At 49.4% G+C, this 14,686-nt stretch overlaps 1 protein-coding gene across 8 annotated transcripts in view; it reads left to right on the top strand.

Moving 5' to 3' along the window:
• The first annotated feature begins 3,586 nt into the window (after positions 1–3,586).
• The window catches only part of IGSF3 (immunoglobulin superfamily member 3), a 99,374-nt gene continuing 88,274 nt past the window's right edge, over positions 3,587–14,686 (top strand). For 7 of the 8 annotated variants that reach the window (XM_067727402.1, XM_067727404.1, XM_067727400.1 and 4 more), the window contains exons 1-2: positions 3,587–3,717; positions 4,352–5,019. In XM_067727402.1, coding sequence (XP_067583503.1) covers positions 4,977–5,019 — 43 coding nt within the window. In that variant the 5' untranslated portion in view covers positions 3,587–3,717; positions 4,352–4,976. Of the gene's footprint in view, positions 3,718–4,088; positions 4,226–4,351; positions 5,020–14,686 lie in introns of those variants that run through there. The other variant, XM_067727398.1, reaches the window with a different exon arrangement.

Raw genomic sequence — 14,686 nt, 5'->3', positions numbered from 1 at the left:
CTGTTGTCCCCCAAGAGTGTTCATTTTTAAACACTAGCTTCCAACAAATAAAATTAAGAAGAATTCAGTGAACGTCTGGATCTACTGCTTTTCCTGAAAAGTAGGAAAATCAGGCAATATTGGATCTTTGCTTTCGAGTGCAGCGCTTTGCTGGAGCTGTGTTTCTGTAGGCTTCTTCGTTTGACTCCCCGAGGGAGAAGATTGAGTTTTCCAAAACACTCAGACTATCCACCCGACTCCAGACCAGTCCAGGAGAGGCGTCAACATTCCAGCGTAAGATGTTTTGAAGCAAGTTGCTAATGTTCAGCCTGGGCACCAGGCATTTTCTGACTGGGGACTCCTGTCCCCTCTTCTCCTTGGGTGCTTCCCCCTCCCTTGTGACTTGAGTCTCTCTTGGCCTGTGGATGATCTCCTGAAAGGGCCACTGTTCAGCACTTACTTCATGTACTTGCTCCTCTGTCCGAAGGGCAGAGGCATCCTTTTAATTGTACTTTACTCTCCCCGCCTGACAGCACAGCTCTTTGAATATCAATGTGGACATAGGAAAGATACTAGGCTGGGAACCAGCCATAACGTATCTGGGGAAGTCTAGGGTTGACAGATCATCCAGACGGATGCCAGGGGTCTAGGTGGTAGGAGGTGGGGTGGGTTGAGAAGGAAAGAACTGAGAAGGGATAATTGAGTACAGGGTTCAAAGATGCAGGAAGTAGCCTGCGCAGAGGACTGGGGATTGCATGCTTGGGAAGCGTGGTCTCGGAGAAGGGGTTGGGCAGCCTGGTGGGGCTGAGAGCTCCATTGCAGGCTCATGTGGATCTTCTGGAAGAATCCTCGACTCTCCTCTTTCTCACCCCTTCCATATCCAGTTGTCCAGAAAATTCCATTGAATCTACTTTTAAAATGCTTCCAGACGCCACCCATTTCTCACAACCTGTATCTCTACCACCCTAGTCTGAGCCACTATCCTCTGTCGCCTTTTCAGTGTGCCCCTTCCACTCCTATCTCCCAACACTGTAGTCCCCCCCACACCAGACTGCCCCCAAGCCTGCAAAGTCCTACAGGATTTTGCCTTTGCGACTTCCCTGATCATATTTCTCCTTCTCCTTCCCTCCTCTGCCGTTTCAGGCACACTAACACACCTTCTATTATCAGAGCATGTTAAGGGGCTTTGTGCTTGCTCTTCCTTAAGCTTGGAATGCTCTTCCTCTAGAAATATCCGGGGCTCACTCACTCCTTCTAATTTGATCTCAGCTCAGATGTCACTGCCTTTGTGAGACCTTCCCTGACCGCCTACTTAGAGCAGACTCTTCCTCCTAACCCCACACACATACGTGCATATTCCCTTATCCCAGTTTTCCTCAGAATATGTCACATTATGCCATATATCTCTTTGTCTCATTGTCTGTGTTTCCCGTGAGAATGTAAGCACCACGAGTGAGAGCAGAGAGTTTTCTTGGCACATAATAGACGCTCAATAAATAAAGGAAGGGGTCTAGCAGATAAGGAGAAGTGAGAGATGCCGGAGTCAGGGTTGTCTTGGGGGAAAGAAGTAATATTAAACTCAAGAAGAGATTTTCAATACAACACTTGGCAGATGTGATAAATATTTAATTTAATTCAATTTGGTCGAAGTATTAATAGTGTAATTATTGTATGCAGATCACAATGTCAAGAGCTGTTTGGGGTAAATGATAATTAAAGGGTAGATCCTGCCCACAAGAAATTTATAGCCAAGAGAGAGGGGTGAGGGCAAATAAGACCCCTTAGTTATTTTTGCATCCCCATAGCATGACCTTCATTGCCCTGCACCCTGGTGAGGGGAGGGGGTAATTAACATTTTTTTTTTCCTGGGTATCAGTGAATTATCAGACTACTTCTTCACTAAATACTGTCACCATCACACTGTCCAATGGGGTGGAAAATACCTTACAAAGCCGTAGCACCTTTCTGACTTCTGAACTCCGCTCTACCCTTACCCCCCACCCCAATTACATGGACATCTTCATTTGCATGCCTCCTGAGCATCTCAAGCTCAATACATCCAATCTGATCCTATGTACTGTGATCTCAGTTGCTGAGGTTGCACTGTGTTCCATGCCTCACCCTCAACCTGGCACTCCACAGAGCCTAGCTCCTGACCTGCTCATTCCTCTCCCTCCCTGTTGCTACTTCTGTGGTCCTGGTCACCATCATCTCTCGTCTGCAGATGTCGAGCCTCCTGTAGAACTCCCCCCCCATCCATCCTCCACACCTAGGCCAGAGTGGGCTTTCTAGAATGTACTTCTGATAACAATACTGCCTTACTCAAAATCTGCAGGGGCTTTGCTATGGCTCTGGGCTAAAGTCCACACCCCTTAACACATCATACAAAGCCCTTCAGGTTCTGACACCTGGTTTCTTCTCTGCTCGTTTCTTGCCACTTCTTTCTTACAGACTAATTTGGGCCCAACAGAGATCTCTGATCCCCTACCTGGGCCACTCTCTCTCTCCGCTCCGGGCCTTCAAGGATACTGATTCCAGGGCCTGTGAGTCCTCCCCTTCCTCCTCTCTCTCGCCCTGGTGCCTCGTTCTGCTCTTTTGGATTCTACCTAGTTTTCATTTCCTCTGAGAAGCCTTCCCGGCACCTGGCCTGATCTGATCAAACCCCCCTCCTCCTCATGCCCTGACCCCGCAACACAGGGTCAGAGGCCTTGCATGTGCTTCCTCAACACTGTTCTTTTCCTGCCATACCTGTTTTATGGTTTCCTTACTAGACTGCAAGCTCCAGGAGGGCAGGACTGTCCTATTCTACCTTGGTTACCTCGGGTCTGTGCTTACTCAGTACATGCGTGTGTTAGACAAGTATTGAATGAATGAAAATGCACTTGCTTGGATACGACTGTTCCTCATAAAATAATTATAGCTTGCATTTACTGAGTGCTTAAGATGTAGCAGGCACCATCCTAAGTGTTTTACAAGTGTGCCATGGACATCTCATATATCCCTATTAAGCATAGGCCATTTCCTCATATAACAGGTGGGTAAACTGAGGCACAGGGCTATTGAGTAACTCGACCAAGGTCTGCAGCAGGGAAGTGGAAGAGCCGAGGTTAGAAGCCAGACTGTTTCCAGAGTCCAATTCAGTCTCAACGTCTAGGAAATTCAGTTTTAGAGTGAAGTGCAATGTGGGGGTTCTACTATATGAACAGATTCAAGGCTCCTGCAGAGGGCTTTGTTTTTGTTTCCCAGAGAGGGGACGCGTTCTCGGTCCGCCCTCTTCCAGGATCAGGGGTCCTTTGCTGGGCTTTGGGAAGGGCCTGTGCATCCAGCCCGCGGCCGGCTAGTCTGCGTGTGAGCCCCCTGATTAACTTTCGGCGCTGCCCGGCCCCCACGCCAGCTGCGCCCAGGTCCTCGGTTGGCCCTTGCTACCCGCAGGTGCGGGCGGGGCTCCACCAGCCGCACCCTGAGCCCCCGCCCGGCCCCCAGCGCGGCCGCCCGGGGTTGGGGGGAAGGGGCGGGCCCGGGGGCGGTGCCTCTAGCCGAGGCCACCGCCCTCGCCCCGCGCTCGGCTGGCCCGGGTGCAACGGGCCGGGTGGAGGGGGCGGGGACTGGGGAGGGGCCGGAGCGCGGCCGCCGGTGCCGCTGCCGGAGCGGAGAGAGGAGGTGGCGCGTCCCTAGGGGCGTGCGCCAGGACAGACGGACCGACGGACCGACGCGCGAAGGGAGAGGGCCGGCGGCGAGGTCGGTATCCGGCGACCGCGCGCGCGGCGCGGGGAGGGCGGCAGCGAGGGGAGCCGGAGCCCGGGGGGAGGGCGGTGGGAGGGGCGGCGGTGGGCCCGGCTGCGGCTCCGCTCGGGGGGTCGGCCTGAGACCCCTCCCCTGGCAGCGAAAGCGGAGCCCCGGGCTCCCTTCTCCCTCCTTCTCTTTTCTTTCCAATCAGCGAAAAATAAACACCCGGAGAGGTAAAACAATAGCGGGGCCACCTGGGACGCGGCGCGCGCACAGCTCCCACGTTGGGGCGAGGGCCGGGGGTGGAACGGGGAGTGGCGGCCCCACCTCGGAGCCTCTTCCCGATTTGCCCCCGCGGAGGGTGGGGCTACCCGCGGCGCCGGGGCTCGGTGGGAGGCGGAAGGAATTCCCAGGAGTGAAGCATTTGGTGAAAGTATTGCAGGAACAATCGGGCTTCCCACAATTGCTCGGCTCTGTGCGGGGAAACTGAAGTGGAGGCTAAGGTGGCGACTTGGCCAAGGTCAGACTGCAAACGTTGACCGTCCTGGTCCAGGACCAGGTGCCCGGACCAGCTTGGCGCTCTGCCCCTCTCGCTTTTGCGGCGGCCGTGCTTGCCTTTGATAAATCTCTGTTGTGTTTGTTTTAGAGAGCTGCTGGCATTGTGGGACCGCTTCAGGGCTGCCGAAAGAACGCCAACTTGCTTCGTGTGTTGCGGGCAGGTCTGGGGCAGGTGGTAGCCCCGTGATCCACCATCATGCGTGGAGACGGACTTTTTGATGAAGAAACCCAGAGCAGTCGATGCCGACCAGGGCGATTTGGCTGTCAAAGGTTTTGACAAAACCTGCCCCGTTCCCTTTGGGGAATCCGAATGAGGGAGATTACAGACACCTTCACTGCGAAGCCAAGGACATTTCTGTATAATCAGTGGATGAAAGGATTTTCTCAGACTCTTTCTTTCCTTTTCCTTGAGGATTAATCCACCGCAATCTACAATTACAGTGGAAACCACAAGGCACAGGATGTGGCACGAGCCTCCAGCGCCGTCCGAATTGTTTTGGACCCTTCCTTTAGCCTAGGGGAGTTTAACACTTGCCACCCGCCGCCCCTCCCCCACTCCCTCCTGCTGAGCTCTTTAACCTGTTCTCATTCCCTGAGTTAAGTTCTCTTTCCAAAACTGTCTTCTGGAGCTCTAAGTGGATTGCCAGAAATGAGAGATTAAGTGCTGGGAGAAGAGGAAGCGCCCTGTGTTGTGTCTCCTCTCAGCTGCCGACATGAAGTGCTTTCTCCCAGTGCTGAGCTGTCTGGCTGTGCTGGGTAAGTGGCTGCTGCCTATCAGCGCGATCGATGTGAAAGTTTCACCTGCTCTTGGTTCCTGTAATTCCTTGTGGTTCTTTGCCATCAACACTCGGCTTTGGGGGACCCCGGGAGGCAGCGGTGTGTGTCACAGGTTGGAATAGAGCCCCATTTCTGACCCAGGAGGAAAGGTGGCCCATCGTTTGTTGTCTTTAAGAAGGGACATTTGCTGTCCTTCAGTGTCTGTCCCGGGCCCCGCCGTGGGGTCCCCCATCTATGTCGACGCTTTAGGGACTCCGTGTGGATCGTGGATTGGTTTCTTGTCTTTTATAAACATGGTGCTTCAGCGTCTTCATGTCTGTGTCAGTCCACATCAATTCCTAATCCGATCCGAAGTGGCAGCGTTATTCCCACTCTCAGGAAAGTTGGTTTGGTGATAACGATGGTGTTTTTTTTTTTTTTTTTGGTTTTTTTGAGGGGGAAGTAAGCATGGGTGGAATAGGGGTTGAAGGGATGCTTTGCCCTACCTAAGTGATCAGTAGACTAAAAATGTTTGAGGGTCTAGTCATATGTCCCCTCACCAAAGAAGCTCAGATTGTAGTTCTGGGGGGAAGAGAGACTGGAGGAGAGGTGCCTGGTAGGGGCTGTGCTAGGATTGGGTTTTGTGACCCACAGAAGGTTAGGATGGTTAGATCGGGATGGAGAAACTGGGGCCTGAGAGGTGAACACTTGACACCTCTCTTAAGATTCCCTCCCATTGAAGAGTCCCCCCTTTGCCCGACATTCTCCCATTCAACAGTGCTTTCCATGCCACTGAATGCTGTCTTACTCTTAAGTGTGGTATCTCAGGACACATCTTGGGTCTAGGATAAGCTCCCTGCCCGGGATCTGATGCATCCTCTCCCTCCATTGCCTTAGACCTCGCACGTGAGCACACCCCACTGCCCTCTGGGTTCAGCTCAGTCCCCTGCATTCAGAAGAGGTTATCACTGCTGCTTGTGGTGTTTGCATCTCCACATCTAGGTGTCTTGCATTTATGGGACTTACTTGTGATCTAGTGGCAGTGGAGATTGCTTTCATGTGTTGTCTACACCCTTGCAAGAAGAGTTCACAGAAGAGTGGAAAAGGAGTGGACTTTGCGGTGGAGAACCTGAGTTCAGATCTCAGTCTGACTATGATTGACGTCTGAATCACAGTAAAATGGGGTGTACCGCCAAGGGCTGTCTTGACAGTTAAAGGCTATAAGGTGTCCTGAAGGTCTTGACTGCTTTGAAAAATGTCAGGAACACGTAAGTATGAGCCATCAGTGGTTCTCAAACTTGGGAGCATGTTAGAATCACTGGGGGAGCTTTAAAAAAATCCCGATGTCCAGGCAGCGGCCCCAGACCAATTAAACCAGGTTCTCTGGGAAGGTGACCCAGGCATGAGTCTTAGCTCTCGTAGACAATTCCAGTGTGGAGCTGAGTTGGAGAACCGGTGTGTGAGTTCATCACTGCCAGCTCTGCCCTCCCCTCCTCAGCGCTCACAGGGACACCCAGTCTGGTGGCAAGTTTAGTCAGTCTTCTGCTCAGGTGTGGGTCAGGATACAGTGTCTGTGTCTCCTGTATGCTCAGGCAGAGGCAAGAAGACAGGTAGCTCTCCATTCGCCAGTCCTAAGTATTGTATTGGTATTTGTCATTCACTTAGTGTGTGGGTTTAAATCAGTAATTAGCGATTCATGTGGATACAAGAGGACCAACAGGCGAGCCCTCCGGGAGGCTTGGGCATGGGGTTGATGGTGTGGCTAAGGAGGGAAAGAGGGCTGAGTGGAAGGGTGGGGCCCAGGGCAGGAGAAGGAATCACCAATGGGCAAACAAGGCAATGTGACATTTGTGCCTTTTGTTTCTCCTGGCTGCTCCAGAAATGTAAGGCTGCTGGCTGGTTCCCCTTCTGTTCACCCTCTGGGCCACCCTGGAGTGGAGCCCTGGCACTGGGCACTAGTATCTTTCCTCCACTCCCAGCCTCAAGTATAAACAGGTGCCACGGAGGAAAATGAGTGTCAAGGTGGTGTCAGAGGGGAACGGCGGCCGAAGAGCACACCTGGGTGAGAGTGGGGAGGTTTAGAACTCTGGACATGCCTGGGTTTTTGATCCCCACTGGTGAAATCTCACCCTTTCTTACCACTCGATGGCTGGCAGCATGGCAGGGAGGGGGCCTCGCTACTACTTTGTTAACCTTGGAGACTAGAAGGTCTTTGTGGAGGGAGCAGAACCCAGGTTGGGGTCTTATTTCTTGCTTGTGATCTGGTGTGATCGGATTCATGTGTCAGCATTCTGGCTGTGTAATGAAAATGAATGTGTAATATGAATTGAAAATAGCAGAGACTCTCAAGGTTTTGTGTCCGGGTGGGTCACACGCTTGGAATAAAATTTTGTATGTAAAAAGTAGGACCAGTTTAAGTGCTCTGCAAAGTGAGACTGATACAGGTGCTGCCAGCCTCCAGAAGTGGCAATTTGAGAAAACCCTGTGACAGTATGTGAGGGGCGTACAGGGTAGATCTGAGATGCTTGTGACTCCCTCGACATAATCAGACCCGTGCTTTCCACTCCCTTCCGTTACCGACGTCTAGGACTTGGATCAGGTTCCTCCTTTTCTGCCTGCTTGGGTACCGATTCCTGCCCTCTCGACCACCGTGTCTTGTTCCGTCCTGTTGCAGCTCTGGGTGCCCCACCCAACTAGGCAACCATCGGCTGCCATGGCCACCCTTATTCCAGTTCGAAAGCCGTCTTAAGCATGGGCTTGGTTGAGCCAAGAGGATAGTAGAGTCTCCGCTACTGAGAATGGATGGAGCCGGAGGAGCAGAAGATGAGTAGAGAACAGGGGCTGGTGTGGACGTGGCTTGAGTGTGAAAGAGGGAATGAGGAGAGAAGAGGGTGGTTGTGTCTGTGCCTAGGCCCGGGGCAGGGAGCAGCCTGTGTGAGTGACAGGGACATGGGAAGGTGACAGCACTGTGGGGGAGACAATAGCATTTGTGTCTGCAAGAGCAGGAAGGGAATAATCAGGGGAGTTGAATATAAGCTGTAGGCACATAAGGCAGATTTCGATTTTGCGTAACCATGAGGAGTTAGGCCTTCCAGACCAGTGCTGATGTGGCAAACAAGATGAAATAGCTTTGAAAGTGTTAGCAATGAAAAACGTAAGTGATGGGGACATCCCTGGCTCAACACAGAGAACTTGTAGATGTCAGATGGTCATCTGTGTTCTTCTCCAGTGGGAGAGAAATTCGTTCGTAGAGTTTGAAAAGCCTCTTGTTTGAATAGGTTGGGACTGAGGAAGCGATCACGACCTTCCCAGTTAGTTAGAGAAGGCTTCTTAGGGGAGAGGCCAGAGGGTGCTTCTAAAAGAGATTGAAAGAGACTTTGATGTTCTGGGGGGAGTGAGCTCAGAGGCAGGACTGGGTGATCAAAGGCAGAGGAGAAGGAGGAGGAAGTGGAGAGCAGCGAGGTGGCCTGGGGTAGTCGGGGGAAGGGTTTGGAAGGAAGAGGATGAAGATCGTGATTTACGGATGAACAAACACCACTGTCCCCACAGTTGTCCCAGAGGCAGTGCCCTTCCCTTTTCTGGGGACCATTTGACAAGGGTGCCAGAGAAGGGAATTCTTGTCAGGACTAGGCTTGCTAAGATGCCTTTCAACTGTGTGAATCATTGAGCCACCCCTGGGCACCCAGGGCTGTGTTAAGATGTCCCAATCCCCTCCATTTGTCATTGCAGCAAGAGAATAACAGTACTACCACCTCTCCTAACTCTAGCCCTTACTGTGAAGCAAGTCCTATCTCATTAAATCCTCAAACAGTCTTGCCAGCTAGACACCTTATATTATCATTCTTTGGTAGATGGGGATATTGAGGTCCAGGGAGGTTAAGGAACTTGCCTGAAATGGTTTGAAATGGTGCTCCACAGGGGTGGGGATCCAGGTCCTTTCTGTCTTGTTCCAAGTGCATGCCTCTATTCCCAAGGCCATCTCATGGTCCAAGATGGCTGTGCTAGTCCCAACCATTACGAAGGAGGAAAAGGGTTGGTGAAGGGCATGCCCTCGTGCACACATTGCTTCTGCTTATATCCCCATTGGTTAGAACTTGATCACATGACCATACGTTGCTGCAACGGAGGCTGGGAAATGTCATCCTTAATTCTAAGTATCCAGCCAAAACTGGGGCTCTATTATTGTAGGGGAAGGAGAGGACAGAATTTTGGAGGGGACAGCTCTTGGTCTCTGGCACAGTTACAAAGCTAGGAAGTGGCAGAACAGGGTTTTGAAATCAGGACCATTTGGTTCAAATCCTGTGTTCTTGCATCTAACAAGATGCCCCTCTGAGTATGAGGCCCCGCCCCGGGCCTCCAGGAAGCCTTTTTGGGAAGGTGTGAGCTAGATGAACCAACACTTGTTACCTGGGAAGCAACGCAAATCAGCATACAATTGAATGCTCAATATTGTGGTTTTAACAGTGGTACTGTAGTGTTTATAGAATGCTTATGTGCCAGTCACAGCCAAACACTTTATAGAGCATGATCTTCCGTATAAAGTGCTTAGGGACCATCTCTGTGCAGTTCATTACTGTAGCCCCAGAACTCAGCCTTGTGCCTGGCACAAAGTAGGTATTCAGTTAAATTTTTGATGAATGAATGGTTTCACAAGGTAGGTGTTGTTTCTATATTGACTCCCTCGATCAAGATGAGGAAATTCAAGGCTCAGGGAGTTCAAATCATTGTGCTCAAAGGGAAAGAGCTAGAAATTGGCAGGGCCTGGGTTTGAATCCAGGTTGTCTGGCTATAGAGCTCATGCTTTTACTCCACTGACCAGGGGTTCTTAACCTTTTTTGTGCCGTGGATCCTTCTGGCAGCCTGGTGAAGCCTATGGACCCCTTCTTAGGATAACATTCTCAAATGCATAAATAAAAACTTAGGATAACAGAGAACATCAATTATATTGAAACGCTGCCATCAAAATATTTAAAATTATGATACAGCAATGTGCTGCTTTAATAACACATTAATAACAAGACCTACCAGCAGATCTAACAATTACGTAATTTTGCTGTAGTGAAGGGTGAAAATGATATTTTGAGGTATCTGCATCCACTGTGATGTGATATGAAAGTATGTATGATTTGTATTGTGACAGTCACAGGTCCTGGAAACATTACCATGATGCTTGCCTACATTCACAATTAAGGAACAGTTAACTTAGAGGTTCGTGAAAACGAAGATGTAATTTTTTTTCCCGTTCAAGTTCACATACCTCCTGAAGTCTGTCCATGGACTCCCGGGAAGTTCAAGGTAAAGTTCAATGTGGTCACTGGTTGTTGTTTCCCATAGGTCACTGGGAAAGACCTATGCGTGAGGACTTGGGCTGGGCTTTCAGAAATGGGGAGTCTTTGGATGGGGAGGGCATTCTCTTCCCATGAGAGTCCTGCCAATGCAGAGGACTCAGCAGTCATAGTGGTGGCAGAGTGGCCCTTTAGGGATTGGAGAAATGACTGTCAGTAGTTTCAGGGACCAGTTCATGTGGGATGATGCCGGACACAGAGAATTAGTTCAGATTGTAATGAGTTTGGGATTTGGGCTTAGACTGGGTCTGCCTGGAGCCCAGGCAGACCACTTCCACTGAGCCCTGGCCTGGGAACTGGATGAAGTGGCTCCACTTCCTGGCCTCCCATGGTCCCTGGCCTTGTGCATCCTGAATTATGGCTCCTTGATTAGTATTTGTAGGTTCCTTTGGGAGTTCCTCATTCACCGTGATTGGACACCTGTTTCTTTGCTGCTTTGATGTGAGCACAGCTATTCCTTGTAAAGGGTTGGATTTTAATTTAAGGAAATTTAGGACACCTGTGTGTGAATGACCCTGATTTTTCAAAGAAATGAATGGTTGCATGAAAACCAAGCTTATATTTGTAGAAAATCACATGTTGCCAAATTCCCTCATCGAGACCCTTTTATTAAGTGACTAATTGTGGGCCACAGTGGCAGGCACTTAACAAAGACCATGACAATGGGCCTCCCTTAACTAGAATCCCATCCCAGATAAGTGGGATTTTGTTTTTACTTTTTTTTTTTTTTTGCGGCACGCGGGCCTCTCACCACTGTGGCCTCTCCCGCCGCGGAGCACAGTCTCCGGACGCGCAGGCCCAGTGGCCACGGCCCACGGGCCCAGCCGCCCCGCGGCACGCGGGATCCTCCCGGACCGGGGCACGAGCCCGCACCCCCTGCATCGGCAGGCGGACTCCCAACCACTACGCCACCAGGGAAGCCCTTGTTTTTACTTTTGAGCTCCACTTTCAGGAAGGTGAAAATCACAAGATGTAGTAGCAAGGATTGATTCTAGAAATTGGTTTCCAGGCCACCATCAGCCCAGTCTCTACATCTTCCGCATCTGTAATTACAGTAGCAGGAGAGAATCATGAGCCTGGGGGCACTGCAAGATTCTGAATCAAAGATTAAATTATATTGACTCTACTCAGCCTGGGAAGTGGTCAGATGTATCTTAAAAAGCTTTATAATAGGTTTTATGATCATGAGAGTTGAAACAAAGGTTCTGCCTAACCCTCTATTAACCCTCTATGAAATTCACCCGAATACCCTATTTCCCTTCATCCAGGTGATCCAGGCTGTGCTGGATCACAACCATGTTCCTCCCCTCTAGGAGATGATAATCTAAAGCCTGGGGTGAAAAAGGGGTAGATCACTTTGCAGGTGGACAAGGAGACAGTGATGTACCACGTGTTCTCCAAGGACAGTTGTCTTGTTGGGGAAGGAGAGGCGAGGCAAGTTTGGTCTTGCTTTCAGCTTAGCAGGAGGAGTGAAGGGAATGCTCTGTCCAGGAGAGGGATGCGACTGGAGTAGCTCTCGAGTGGTCAGTCTGGAAGGGCTTTCTGGATGGGCGGGAATTTTAGGCATTTATTTAAGTAATAGGAGAGTGAGGTCCTGGCAGAATTGTGGGGTGGAGGACACCGGGGCACAAGGGGCTGTTTTGAGAAGACTTCTGAAGGGGTGGAGAAGCCCGAGTGTCAGTGGACCTGGGCCCTTAGAGGTGCTGGTGGGAAGAACTGGAACAGTCGGTTGGTGTGAGGTCTAGGTATTTGGATCAGAGACAGGTGGCAGACACTAGAGAGCTGTAGGTAGGTGTCCTAGAGGACCAGCGGGAGAAGTGGCAGGGAGGGCAGGGGGCATTACTGGAGGTGGGGGGTCCAGAGTGGAAGTGAAGGGGACCTGTTTCTGTACCGAAGGAAGAGCTTTTGTGTGTCCATCAAAACATCATCAGAGCAAAGACATTCTAACAAAACTGTGAACTCAAAGAGACTGGTGTCCAGTCTTCTCGTGGGACCTCTTCCCATCAACTGACAGGTCCCCAGACCTTCCCTTTATTAAAACAGAGGGAAGAAATCTGATACCAGCTATGCGTACTTTCCCATTATGATTCTTTCTTTTTTTATATAAATTTATTTATTTTATTTATTTATTTTTGGCTGCGTTGGGTCTTTGTTGTGGCACGTGGGCTTTTCATTGTGGTGGCTTCTCTTGTTGCGGAGCTCGGGCTCTAGGTGCGCGGGCTTCAGTAGCTGTGGCTCGCGGGCTCTAGAGCACAGGCTCAGTAGTTGTGGCGCACGGGCTTAGTTGCTCTGCGGTGTGTGGGATCCTCCTGGACCAGGGCTCGAACCCGCATCCCCTGCTTTGGCAGGCGGACTCTTAACCACTGCGCCACCAGGGAAGTCCCCCATTATGATTCTTTGATATGGTGGAGTATGTTCAGAATTGCCTTAAGTTGGTGTTATTTTCATGTATTTGTTTCTGCTTTTGCTCGTAACACCCATTTTCCGCTACTCTGGGGTACGGTCTGCTCCTTTTCCATGGCAGCCTCTGCAAACACCTTCTCTGCTCTCAGCTGGGCACTGGCTCCTGCTTGTGTTATGTTGGTAACCGAGCCATGTCATGAGATGGGCTGCCTACCTCCTTCTCAGGGACCCCCTTTATTAACTCTCCTTCCTCCAAGAGCCCCATAAATTTGAAATCTTCTGTCTCCCAGCCAGGCAGCATTGATTAAGTAGTATTAATCTGTTTTTTCTACGTGATAATCAGTGTGACCCCTCACATTTGATACAGTAGTCCAGTTTTAAAGCAAAACTAGTTTGGTGCTCGGGGTTGCCAGTGACCAAAGGAGACATAGCCTGGACCCATTAGGTACCTTAGCCCTGTGTCCGCAGCTTAGGGAAAGTGGTATCATGGTGAGGTGTTTTTGAAACTTGTAAGGTGGCCAGCTTCCTCACCCCAAGTGTTACTTTGAGAGCCCTAAGGGGCTTGTGTAACTTACTTAGGGGTTTTTGCCCATCAACTGGTTGCATCGGCAACCTTGATTTGACCTGTTGCTGGGAAGGGCTTTTAGGAGGAGCAGGAACTGGAGACCTGTGTGTGAGTAACCATCGCTGCTTCAGGGCAAACCCCACCTTCCCTGTCCTGGCCAGTTACCACTTCCCCACCCCACATACCCAGCCTTTCTAAAGACTTCCAGAGAATGAAATTTCACAACCTCTTAGATGTAGCACCCCCATCAGGAAGGAAATCTCGATTTTCACTGAAGATTTGGCATAATTTAAAACAAATAAAGTGCTTCAGGGTAGAATGTTACATAACAGAAAGGTGATGAGCTGTAAGTTGCAGTTTCACAAGATAGCTTATTTTTGCTTGCTCTGTTTCTTTGACTTCTAATTTTTTGGACAGAGTGACATGTGAATATAGTTCTGTTGTAAAAATCCAAACAGTATCGACAGAAAGTAAAAAGTGAAAGTTCTCCTCTCTGCCCTGAGCCCCTTGTTGAGTCTGAAATATATTCTTTACAGTTTGATACACTATGTTCTCTCCGGCTTTTTTTCTATAATTTCTAGTCATATACTTGCACAAATATAGATTTTTTTGACATAAATGGACTCATACAGAACATATTGTTCAACAACTTGATTTTAAAGGGGTGATTTATTCCACTGTTTTTTCAGTCTCAGTTTTATGGCCATATCAGAACTGATTTGGTTATTTTATAGCTAGAAGAAGCTGTAATTGGTGAAATCGTTGGGGAGTAGTGAGCCTTATTCAATAGCTATATAACAGAATGATTTTGTCTTGCTGTATCAAGAGCAAGAGTCATAATAAAAACACTACCCTTAAGTTTTAATGTACTTAAGAGAAATAATTGACTTGTTTATTCTGAATATGTTCTCTAGAAACACATACATTTAACAAATTAAGCACACACATATTTTATTGACCGTCTTAGTTATAATCTTGAATTAAAATAAAGCCCATTCAAAACTTGTTAAGAGGACAGTCGTTAAATACTGGATTTTGTATCCAATTCAATCAACTGTTCTTATTTGTTCATAGACTAGGAAAAAAATGAGACGTTTTCCTGCGTTTTCAACTCCCACATGATTCTTCCATTTAGAGTGAGCTGGACTGGAGTAACCTTTAAGGTTGCTGGCTACCAGACCTTCAAGGCCTTAACCCAAAGGAAGAGAATGTTTTTTCTTTAACCCTGCAGGAGCAACTATTGCTGTAAAAAGATGATCATTTCAAAGTGTTTGGTTACTTCTCAGGTTCACTGGTGTGACTTTCTTTAAAACCCTGGGGGCAAAAGCAGGTTTCCTGGACGCTTCACCTTTAG

The sequence above is a fragment of the Pseudorca crassidens genome, chromosome 2 (genome assembly GCF_039906515.1).
Source record: "Pseudorca crassidens isolate mPseCra1 chromosome 2, mPseCra1.hap1, whole genome shotgun sequence".
Lineage (NCBI taxonomy): Eukaryota > Metazoa > Chordata > Mammalia > Artiodactyla > Delphinidae > Pseudorca > Pseudorca crassidens.
This window is presented reverse-complemented; position numbering and strand designations above follow the sequence as displayed.